The 13,715-nt window shown below is 39.1% G+C and overlaps 1 protein-coding gene across 1 annotated transcript; it reads left to right on the forward strand.

Moving 5' to 3' along the window:
• Nucleotides 1-373: 373 nt before the first annotated feature.
• On the forward strand, nt 374-13,299 carry LOC138733936 (perilipin-4-like). The gene is made up of 12 exons (XM_069881456.1): nt 374-500; nt 618-1,049; nt 1,394-1,786; nt 3,314-3,529; nt 4,940-5,290; nt 6,356-6,566; nt 7,770-8,014; nt 9,401-9,751; nt 10,477-10,638; nt 11,623-11,796; nt 12,185-12,408; nt 12,982-13,299. The coding sequence occupies exons 1-12, from the start codon at nt 374-376 to the stop codon at nt 13,297-13,299; spliced, it is 3,204 nt and encodes a 1,067-aa protein (XP_069737557.1).
• The last annotated feature ends 416 nt before the right edge of the window (nt 13,300-13,715 follow it).

Genomic DNA, 13,715 nt, shown 5'->3' on the forward strand with positions numbered 1-13,715 from the left:
CACAGACCACACAGGTATTTTAAATGACAATGATGTCGGAATTGGCACAGGTAAGAGAGTCATTGTAAATGACGATGATCTCACAAGAGGAACAGGTATTGTAAATGACGACGATGTCACAATAGATATAGATGACACAGGCTTTGTAAATGACGATGATGTCTCAATAGGAACAGAAAACACATGCATTGTATATGACGATGAAGTCACAATAGGCACAAATGACACAGGCATTGTAAATGACAAGATAACACAATATGTAGAGGCATTGTAAAGGACGACGGTGTCACCATAGGAACAGAGGGCACAGGCATTGTAAATGACGATGATGTCACAATAGCCACAGACCACACAGGCATTTTAAATGATGATGATGTCACAAATAGACACAGGCATTGTGAATAACAATGATGTCACAATAGGTAAAGGAATTGAAAATATAGGTGTTGGCACAATTGGCACAGGCATTGTAAATGATGATGATGTCACAATAGGCACAGGTATTGTAAATGACGATAATGTCACAATAGGAACTGGAATTGCAAATGATGATGATGTCACAATAAGCACAGACGTCACAGGCATAGTAAATAATGATGATGTCCAAATATGCACAGGCGACACAGGTACTGTAAATTACAGTGTTGTCACAATAGGCACAGGCATTGTAAATGACGATGATGTCACAATAGGCACAGGCATTGTATTTGACGATGATGTGACAATAGGCACTGGCATTGTAAATGTAGATGATGACAAAATAGGCACCGGCATTGGAAATGAGGATGATGTCAGCATAGGCAAAGACGACACTGGCATTGTAAATGTAGATGATGACAGAATAGGCAGAGGCATTGTAAATAATGATGATGTAACAATAGGCACAGGCGTTGTAACTGTAGATGATTACACAGTAGGCACAGGCATTAAAAATGATGATGATGTCACAATTGCCACCTACGACGCAGGCGTTGTAAATGACGATGATGTCACAACAGGCAGTGGCATTGCAAATGCTGATGACGTTACGATAGGCGCAGATGACACATGTTTGTAAATGACGATGATATCAAAATATGGACAGGCATCGTAAATGACAATGATGTAACAGTAGGCGTAGCCATTTTAAATGAAGATGATGTCAGAATATGAACAGGCATTGTAAATGAGGATGATGTCACAATAGGCACAGGAGATACAGACATTGTAAATGAAAATTACGTCACAATAGGCACTGAATGCACAGGCATTGGAAATGACGATGATACTAAAATAGGCACAGAAGACAATGGTATTGTAAATGACGGTGATATCACAATAGGCACAGGCATTGTAAATGACAATGACGTCAAAATAGGCACAGGCATTGTATATGACGATGGTGTCAATATAGGCACAGGCATTCTAAATGAAGATGATGTCACAATAGGCACAGGCATTGTAAATATAGATGATGACACAATAGCCAGAGGCATTAGAAATGACAATGATGTCACAATAGGCATAGACGACACAAGATTTGTAAATGACGATGATGTCACAAAAGGCACAGATGAAACAGGCATTCTAAATGACAGTGAAGTCACAAAAAGGACAGATGACACAGGCATTGTAAAAGATGATTGTCTCACAGTAGGCATAGACATAGTAAATTACGATGATGTCAGAATAGGAACAGGCATTTTAAATGACGATGATGTCTTAATAGGCTCCGGCTTTGTAAATGATGATGATGTCCCAACAGGCACAGGCATTGTAACTGGCGACGATGTCACAATATGCACAGGTATGTTAAATGACGATGATGTCACAATACCCACAGGCATTGTAAATGAGGATGATGTCAAAATAGGCACAGGCATTGTAAATGTAGATGATGTCACAAGATGTACAAACGACACAAGATTTGTAAAAGAAGATGATGTAACAACAGGCACAGGCATTGTAAATGACTATGATGTCACAATAGACTCAGAAGAGACAGATATTGTAAATGATGATGATATCAATATAGGCACAGGCAACAAAGCATTGTAAGTGACGATGATGTCACAATACGCACAGACAGCAGAGTATTGAAAAAGACAATAATGTCAGAATACGCACAGACATCACATGCACTGTAAATGATTATGATGTCACTACGGGAAGAGGCATTGTAAAGGAAGATGAGGTCATCATCAGGCACAGACGGCATAGGCATTGTAAATAACGGTGATGTCACGATAGTCACAGGAATTTTAAGTGACGATGATGTCACAATAGGTACAGGCATTGTAAATGACGATGATGTCACAAAAGGCACAGCCATTGTAAATGACGATGACTTCACAATACAAATAGGCATTGTAAATGACGATGACTTCACAATAAGAACAGGCATCGTAAATGACGATGATGTCGCAAAAGGCACAGACATTGTAAATGATGATGATATCACAATAGGCATAGGCATTGTATATGACGATGATGTCACACTAGGCACAGGCATTGTAAATGACGATGATGTCACAATAGGCACAGACGACACAGGCATTGTAAATGACAATGATATCACAATAGGCATAGACAACACAGGCATTGTAAATGATGAAGATATCGCAATAGCCACAGGCGTTGTAAAAGACGAAGATGAGACAATTGTCACAGAGGGCACAGGCATTGTAAATGACGATGATGGCACAATCGGAACAGACTACACAGGCATTGTAAATTACGATGATGACACAATAGGTACAGGCATTGTTAATGACGATGATGTCACAATAGCCATAGAAGAGACAGGAAAATTACATTAAAATGATGTCAAAATAGGCACAAATGACAATGGCATTGTAAATGACGATGATGTCAAAATACGGAGAGGCGACACGGGCTTTGTAACTGACGATGATTTCACAATAGGCACAGGCGTTGTAACTGTCGATGATGTCACAATAGGCAAAGGCATTATACACGACGATGATGTCACAACAGGCACTGGCATTGTAAATGTTGATGATGTCAGTATTGGCAAAGGCATTGTAAATGTCTATGATATCACAATAGGCACAGGCATTTTAAATGACGATGTCAGTATACGCAAAGGCATTGTAAATGTCAATGATGTCACAATAGGGACAGAAGACACTGGCATTATAAATGACGATGATGTTAAAATAGGCACAGGCATCATAAATGATGATGATGTTAAAATAGGCACAGACATTGTAGATCACGATGATGTCGCAATAGGCACAGACTTTGTAAAAGACGATGATATAATAATAGGCACAGAAAAGAGCCATTTTAGTTGACGATTGTGTCAGAATAGGCACAGACGTCAAAGTTATTGTAAATAAAGATGAATTCACAATAGAGACAGGCATTGTAAATGACGATGATGTCACTACGGGAACAGACGTTGTAAAGGAGGATGAGGTCACATTAGGCACAGACGGCACAGGCATTGTAAATGACAGTGATGTCATGATAGTAACAAGGATTGTAAGTGACGATGATGTCACAATAGGCACAGGCATTGTAAATGGTGAGGACGTCACAATAGGCACAGGCATTGTAAATATTGATGATGTCACTATTGGCAAAGGCATTGTAAATGTCTATGATACCACAATAGGCACAGGCATTTTAAATGACGATGATGTCGGTATAGGCAAAGGCATTGTAAATGTCAATGATGTCACAATAGGGACAGAAGACACTGGCATTGTAAAAGACGATGATGTCACAATAGGCACAGGCATTGAAAATGAGGATGATGTCACAACAGGCACTGACATTGTAAATGACGATGATGTCACAATAGGCACAGACGACACAGGCATTGTAAATGATGATAATGTCAAAATAGGCACATATGGCAGGCATTGTAAATGACGATGATGTCACAATAGGCACAGGCATTGTAAATATCAATAATGTCAGAATAGGCACAGACGACACAGGCATTGTAAACGAAAATGATTTCACAATGGCAACAAACGACACGCATTCTAAATCATGATGATGACACAATAGGCACAGTATTTCTAAATGACAATGATGTAACAATTGGCACCGCCATTTAAAATGATGATGATGTCACAATAGCCACAGGCATTGTAAATGACGATGATGTCACAATAGACAGAGGAATTGTAAATGACAATGATGTAACAGTAAGCACAGGCATTGTAAATGACGATGATGTCACAATAGACAGAGGAATTGTAAATGATGATGATGTAACAGTAAGCACAGGCATTGTAAATGATGATGATGTCACGATAGGCAAAAGCATTGTAAATGACGATGATGTCACAATAGGCACAGACAACTCAGGCATTGTAAATGACGATGATGTCACAATAGGCACAGACTTTGTAAATGACTATGATGACACAAGAGGCATAGGCATTGTAAATGATGATGATGTCAAAATGGAAACAGGCATTGTAAATGACAAAGATGTCACAATAAGCACAAGCATTGTAAAGGACGATGATGTCACAATAGGAACAGGCATTGTAAAACCTGTCACTTTGTAAATTTCCTGTCACAATAGGAAAAGACGTCATAGGCATTGTAAATGACGATGATGTCACAATAGGCACAGACGATACAGGTTTTGTAAATGACGATGATGTCACAATAGCCACAGGTATTGTAAATGACGAGGATGTCACAATAGGCACAGGCATAGTAAATGACGGTGTTGTCACAATAGGCACAGAGGACACAGGCATTGTTAATGACAATTCTATCACAATATGTAGAGGAATTTTAAATAACGATGGTGTCACAGTAGGCACAGGCGAGACAGTCATTGTAAATGACGATGATGTCACAATAGGCACATGCATTGTAAATGATGAGGATTTCACAATAAGCACAGGTTTTGTAAATGATGATGTCACAACAGGCACAGGCATTGTAAAATACGATCATGTCACAATAGGCATAGGCTTTGTAAATGACGATGATGTCACAAAAGGAACAGGCATTTTAAATGACGACGGTGTCACAATAGTCCCAGGCATTGTAAATGAAGATTATGTCGCAATAGGCAGAGAGGGCACAGACAATTTAAATGACGATGATGTCACAGTAGGCACAGAAAGCACAGGCATTGTAAATGACGATGAGGTCAAAATAGGCACATATGACAGAGTCATTGTAAATGACTATGATGTCACAATAGGAAAAGGCATTGTAGATCGAGATGTTGAGACAATAGAGACAGGCATTGGAAATGACGATGATGTCACAGTAGGAACAGGCATTGTAAATTATGATGATGTCACCATAGGCACAGGCATTGTAAATGAAGATGATGTCACCATAGGCACATGCATTATAAAAGACGATGATTTCAAAAGAGGCACAGATATCACTGGCGTTGTATATGACGATGATTTCACAATAGGCAAGGGCATTTTAAATGATGTTGATGTCACGAGGCACAGATGACAGAGGCATTCTAAATGAAGATGATGTCACAATAGGCACAAACGAAACAGGTATTGTAAATGAAGATGATGTCACAATAGGCAAAGAAGACACAGGCATTGTAAATGACGATGATATCTCAATAGGCAACGGCTTTGTAAATAACAAAGTTTTCACAATAGGCACATGCATTTTAAGAGACGATCATGTCACAATAGGCACAGGCACTGTAAATGAGTTGATGTCACAATAGGCACAGGCATTGTAAATGATGGTGATGTCACAATAGGCACAGACGACACAGACATTGTAAATGAAAATTACGTCACAATAGGCACTGAATGCACAGGCATTGGAAATGACGATGATACTAAAATAGGCACAGAAGACAATGGTATTGTAAATGACGGTGATATCACAATAGGCACAGGCATTGTAAATGACAATGACGTCAAAATAGGCACAGGCATTGTATATGACGATGGTGTCAATATAGGCACAGGCATTCTAAATGAAGATGATGTCACAATAGGCACAGGCATTGTAAATATAGATGATGACACAATAGCCAGAGGCATTAGAAATGACAATGATGTCACAATAGGCATAGACGACACAAGATTTGTAAATGACGATGATGTCACAAAAGGCACAGATGAAACAGGCATTCTAAATGACAGTGAAGTCACAAAAAGGACAGATGACACAGGCATTGTAAAAGATGATTGTCTCACAGTAGGCATAGACATAGTAAATTACGATGATGTCAGAATAGGAACAGGCATTTTAAATGACGATGATGTCTTAATAGGCTCAGGCTTTGTAAATGATGATGATGTCCCAACAGGCACAGGCATTGTAACTGGCGACGATGTCACAATATGCACAGGTATGTTAAATGACGATGATGTCACAATACCCACAGGCATTGTAAATGAGGATGATGTCAAAATAGGCACAGGCATTGTAAATGTAGATGATGTCACAAGATGTACAAACGACACAAGATTTGTAAAAGAAGATGATGTAACAACAGGCACAGGCATTGTAAATGACTATGATGTCACAATAGACTCAGAAGAGACAGATATTGTAAATGATGATGATATCAATATAGGCACAGGCAACAAAGCATTGTAAGTGACGATGATGTCACAATACGCACAGACAGCAGAGTATTGAAAAAGACAATAATGTCAGAATACGCACAGACATCACATGCACTGTAAATGATTATGATGTCACTACGGGAAGAGGCATTGTAAAGGAAGATGAGGTCATCATCAGGCACAGACGGCATAGGCATTGTAAATAACGGTGATGTCACGATAGTCACAGGAATTTTAAGTGACGATGATGTCACAATAGGTACAGGCATTGTAAATGACGATGATGTCACAAAAGGCACAGCCATTGTAAATGACGATGACTTCACAATACAAATAGGCATTGTAAATGACGATGACTTCACAATAGGCATAGGCATTGTATATGACGATGATGTCACACTAGGCACAGGCATTGTAAATGACGATGATGTCACAATAGGCACAGACGACACAGGCATTGTAAATGACAATGATATCACAATAGGCATAGACAACACAGGCATTGTAAATGATGAAGATATCGCAATAGCCACAGGCGTTGTAAAAGACGAAGATGAGACAATTGTCACAGAGGGCACAGGCATTGTAAATGACGATGATGGCACAATCGGAACAGACTACACAGGCATTGTAAATTACGATGATGACACAATAGGTACAGGCATTGTTAATGACGATGATGTCACAATAGCCATAGAAGAGACAGGAAAATTACATTAAAATGATGTCAAAATAGGCACAAATGACAATGGCATTGTAAATGACGATGATGTCAAAATACGGAGAGGCGACACGGGCTTTGTAACTGACGATGATTTCACAATAGGCACAGGCGTTGTAACTGTCGATGATGTCACAATAGGCAAAGGCATTATACACGACGATGATGTCACAACAGGCACTGGCATTGTAAATGTTGATGATGTCAGTATTGGCAAAGGCATTGTAAATGTCTATGATATCACAATAGGCACAGGCATTTTAAATGACGATGTCAGTATACGCAAAGGCATTGTAAATGTCAATGATGTCACAATAGGGACAGAAGACACTGGCATTATAAATGACGATGATGTTAAAATAGGCACAGGCATCATAAATGATGATGATGTTAAAATAGGCACAGACATTGTAGATCACGATGATGTCGCAATAGGCACAGACTTTGTAAAAGACGATGATATAATAATAGGCACAGAAAAGAGCCATTTTAGTTGACGATTGTGTCAGAATAGGCACAGACGTCAAAGTTATTGTAAATAAAGATGAATTCACAATAGAGACAGGCATTGTAAATGACGATGATGTCACTACGGGAACAGACGTTGTAAAGGAGGATGAGGTCACATTAGGCACAGACGGCACAGGCATTGTAAATGACAGTGATGTCATGATAGTAACAAGGATTGTAAGTGACGATGATGTCACAATAGGCACAGGCATTGTAAATGATGAGGACGTCACAATAGGCACAGGCATTGTAAATATTGATGATGTCACTATTGGCAAAGGCATTGTAAATGTCTATGATACCACAATAGGCACAGGCATTTTAAATGACGATGATGTCGGTATAGGCAAAGGCATTGTAAATGTCAATGATGTCACAATAGGGACAGAAGACACTGGCATTGTAAAAGACGATGATGTCACAATAGGCACAGGCATTGAAAATGAGGATGATGTCACAACAGGCACTGACATTGTAAATGACGATGATGTCACAATAGGCACAGACGACACAGGCATTGTAAATGATGATAATGTCAAAATAGGCACATATGGCAGGCATTGTAAATGACGATGATGTCACAATAGGCACAGGCATTGTAAATATCAATAATGTCAGAATAGGCACAGACGACACAGGCATTGTAAACGAAAATGATTTCACAATGGCAACAAACGACACGCATTCTAAATCATGATGATGACACAATAGGCACAGTATTTCTAAATGACAATGATGTAACAATTGGCACCGCCATTTAAAATGATGATGATGTCACAATAGCCACAGGCATTGTAAATGACGATGATGTCACAATAGACAGAGGAATTGTAAATGACAATGATGTAACAGTAAGCACAGGCATTGTAAATGACGATGATGTCACAATAGACAGAGGAATTGTAAATGATGATGATGTAACAGTAAGCACAGGCATTGTAAATGATGATGATGTCACGATAGGCAAAAGCATTGTAAATGACGATGATGTCACAATAGGCACAGACAACTCAGGCATTGTAAATGACGATGATGTCACAATAGGCACAGACTTTGTAAATGACTATGATGACACAAGAGGCATAGGCATTGTAAATGATGATGATGTCAAAATGGAAACAGGCATTGTAAATGACAAAGATGTCACAATAAGCACAAGCATTGTAAAGGACGATGATGTCACAATAGGAACAGGCATTGTAAAACCTGTCACTTTGTAAATTTCCTGTCACAATAGGAAAAGACGTCATAGGCATTGTAAATGACGATGATGTCACAATAGGCACAGACGATACAGGTTTTGTAAATGACGATGATGTCACAATAGCCACAGGTATTGTAAATGACGAGGATGTCACAATAGGCACAGGCATAGTAAATGACGGTGTTGTCACAATAGGCACAGAGGACACAGGCATTGTTAATGACAATTCTATCACAATATGTAGAGGAATTTTAAATAACGATGGTGTCACAGTAGGCACAGGCGAGACAGTCATTGTAAATGACGATGATGTCACAATAGGCACATGCATTGTAAATGATGAGGATTTCACAATAAGCACAGGTTTTGTAAATGATGATGTCACAACAGGCACAGGCATTGTAAAATACGATCATGTCACAATAGGCATAGGCTTTGTAAATGACGATGATGTCACAAAAGGAACAGGCATTTTAAATGACGACGGTGTCACAATAGTCCCAGGCATTGTAAATGAAGATTATGTCGCAATAGGCAGAGAGGGCACAGACAATTTAAATGACGATGATGTCACAGTAGGCACAGAAAGCACAGGCATTGTAAATGACGATGAGGTCAAAATAGGCACATATGACAGAGTCATTGTAAATGACTATGATGTCACAATAGGAAAAGGCATTGTAGATCGAGATGTTGAGACAATAGAGACAGGCATTGGAAATGACGATGATGTCACAGTAGGAACAGGCATTGTAAATTATGATGATGTCACCATAGGCACAGGCATTGTAAATGAAGATGATGTCACCATAGGCACATGCATTATAAAAGACGATGATTTCAAAAGAGGCACAGATATCACTGGCGTTGTATATGACGATGATTTCACAATAGGCAAGGGCATTTTAAATGATGTTGATGTCACGAGGCACAGATGACAGAGGCATTCTAAATGAAGATGATGTCACAATAGGCACAAACGAAACAGGTATTGTAAATGAAGATGATGTCACAATAGGCAAAGAAGACACAGGCATTGTAAATGACGATGATATCTCAATAGGCAACGGCTTTGTAAATAACAAAGTTTTCACAATAGGCACATGCATTTTAAGAGACGATCATGTCACAATAGGCACAGGCACTGTAAATGAGTTGATGTCACAATAGGCACAGGCATTGTAAATGATGGTGATGTCACAATAGGCACAGACGACACAGACATTGTGAATGATGATGATTTCACAAGAGGAACTGGCATTGTAAACGACGATGATGTCACAATAGGCACAGGCATTGTAAATGATGGTGATGTCACAATAGGCACCGGCTTTTTAAATTACGATGATTTCACAATAGGCACATGCATTTTAAATGACGATCATGTCACACTAGGAACAGGCTTTGTAAATGATGATGATGTCACAATAGGTACAGGCATTGTAAATGACGATGATGTAACAATAGGCACAGGCACTGTATATGAATTGATGTCACAATAGGCATAGTCAATGTAAATGACGGTGATGTCAAAATAGGCACAGTTGACACAGGAATTGTGAATGACGTTGATTTCACAGGAAGAAAAGGGATTGTACATGACTATGATGTCACAATAGGGAGAAATGACATAGGCATTGTAAAGGACGATGATGTCACAAAAGGTATAGGCGAGACAGTCATTGTATATGACGATGATGTCACAATAGGCACAGGAATTGTAAATATTGATCATTTTGCAATAGGCACAGGCTTTGTAAATGACGATGGTGTCACAACAGGCACAGGCATTGGAAATGACGATGCCACTATAGGCACAGGCATTGTAACTGACGATTATGTCACAATAGGCACAGGCATTATAAATGTAGATGACGTCACAATAAGGACAGGCATTGTATATGACGATGATGTCACAATAGGCACAAGTATTGTAAATGTAGATGATGACTCAAAAGAACACAGTCTTTGTAAATGACGATGATGTCACAATAAGCAAAGGCATTGTAAATGATGATGATGTCACAATAGGTATCGGCATTTTACATGACTATGATGTCACAATGGGCACAGACGACACAGCCATTTTAAATGATGATGATATAACAACAAGAAAAGACATTGTGTATGATGATGATGTCACAATAGGCACAAGCAATGTAAACTACGATGATGTCGCAATAGGCACAGGTATTGCAAATGTAGATGATGACTCAATAGGACACAGGCTTTGTAAATGATGATGATGTCACAATAAGAACAGGTCTTGGAAAAGACAGTGATGTCACAATAAGCAAAGGCATTGTAAATGACGATGATGTCACAATAGGCACAGACTTTGTAAATGACTATGATTACAAAAGAGGCATAGGCATTGTAAATAATGATGATGTCACAATAGGCAGAGGGATTTTTAATGATGATGATGTCACAATAGATACAGGAATTGTAAATGAAAATAAGTCGAAAAAGCTACAGGTATTGTAAATAAGGACGATGTCACATTAGGCACAAACATTTTAAATGACGATGATGTCACAATAGGCACAGGCATTGTAAATGACAATGATGTCACAATAGGCACAGGCATTGTAAATGACGAAGATGTCAGAGTAGGCACATGGTAAATCACTATGATATCACAATAGGCACAGACGAAACAGGCAGTGTACATGAAGATGAAGTCAAAATGGGCTCAGAAGACACAGGCATTGTAAATGACGATATTGTCACATTTGGCACAGGCATCATTGTAAATGACGATGCTGTCACAATGGGCAGAGATGGCACAGGCATTGTACATGACGATGATGTCACAACGGGTACAGAAGAACAGGCATTGTAAATGAAGATGATATGATAATAGACACAGAAGACACAGGCATTGTAAATGATGATGATGTAGAAAAGACACTGATGACACAGGTATCCTAAATGATGATGTTATCGCAAAAAGCACAGGCATTGTAAATGACGATGGTGTCACAATAGGCACAGGCACTGTAAATGATGACACTGACATTGTAAATGATGATTATGTCATAATATGCACAGACGGCAAAGGCATTGTAAATGAAAATGATGTCAAAATAGCCACAGAAGACACAGCCATTTTAAATGAGGATGATGTCACAATAGGTATAGGCATTGTAAATGACGATGATGTCACAAAAGGCACAGGCAGTGTAAATCACGACAATATCACAATAGGCATAGGCATTTTACATGTCTATGAAGTCACAATAAGCACAGGCATTGTAAATGACTACGATGTCAAAATAGGCAAAGAAAACACAGGCATTGTAAAAGACGATGGTGTCACAATAGCCACAGGCATTGTAGAAGACGATGATGTCAAACCAGGCACGGAGGACACAGGCATTGTAAATGACGATGATGTCAAAATAGGCACAGGCATAGTAAATGACGTTGATGTAACCATAGGCACAGGCATTATAAATGATGATGATGTCACAATAGGCACAGGCATTGTATATGACGATGATGTCACGATAGCCACAGACGACACATGCATTGTAAATGACGATTATTTCACAAGAGGACAGGCATTGTAAATTACGATGATGTCACAATAGGCACAGGCATTGTAAATGACGATGATGTCAAAATAGGCACAGAAGACAAAGGCATTGTAAATGACGATGATATCAAAATAGGCAAAGAGCACACAGGCATTGTAAATGATGATCATCTCACAATAGGCAAAGACGGCATAGGCATTATAAATGAATATGATATCAAAAAAGGTGCAGGCATTGTAAATGACGATGATGTCATTATAGGCACAGACGACACAGGCATTGTAAATGAAAATTATTTAAAAATAGGCACAGACGACACACATTCTAAATCACGATGATGACAATATAGGAGCAGTCTTTGTAAATGATGATGATGTCATAATAGGTACAGGGATTGTAAATGACGATGATGTCACAATAGGCAGAGGCAGCACAGGCATTGAAATGACGATGATGTCACAATAGGGACAGGAGCCAGTTAATGTAAATGACGATGATGTCACAAAAGGCACTGGTGACACTGGCATTTTATATGACGATGATGTTACAATTGGCACGGGAATTGTAAATAATGATGACAGCACAATAGGCGCAGGCATTGTAAATGACGATGATGTCACAATAGGCACAGGCGGCACAGGAATTGTAAATGATGAATATGTAACAAAACGCTCAGATGACAGAGGCATTGTATATGACGATGATGTCACAATAGGGAGAGGCGACACAGTTATTGTAAATGACGACGATGTCAAAATAAGCCCAGACGACAAGGCATTTTAAATGATAATGATGTCACAATAGGCACAGATGACACAGAGCATTGTAAATGACGGTGATGTCACAATAGCCACAGGCATTGTAAATGAAGATGATGTCACAGTAGTCACAGGTATTATAAATTACGATGAATTCGTAACAGGCACAGGCATTGCAAATGACGGTGGTGTCACAATAGGCACTGGCATTGTACATGACGATGATGTTACAATAATCACAAACGACACAGGTATTATAAATGACGATGATGTCACAATAGGCACAGGAATTGTAAATGATGCTGATGTCACAATAGGCACAGCCATTGTAAATGGCGATGATGTCACAGTAGGCACAGGCTTTGTAAGTGACGATCATGTCACAATAGGCACAGGCATTGTAAATGACGATCATGTTAAAATAGGCAAAGACAGCATAGG

The sequence above is a fragment of the Phaenicophaeus curvirostris genome, unplaced genomic scaffold (assembly GCF_032191515.1).
Source record: "Phaenicophaeus curvirostris isolate KB17595 unplaced genomic scaffold, BPBGC_Pcur_1.0 scaffold_48, whole genome shotgun sequence".
NCBI lineage: Eukaryota > Metazoa > Chordata > Aves > Cuculiformes > Cuculidae > Phaenicophaeus > Phaenicophaeus curvirostris.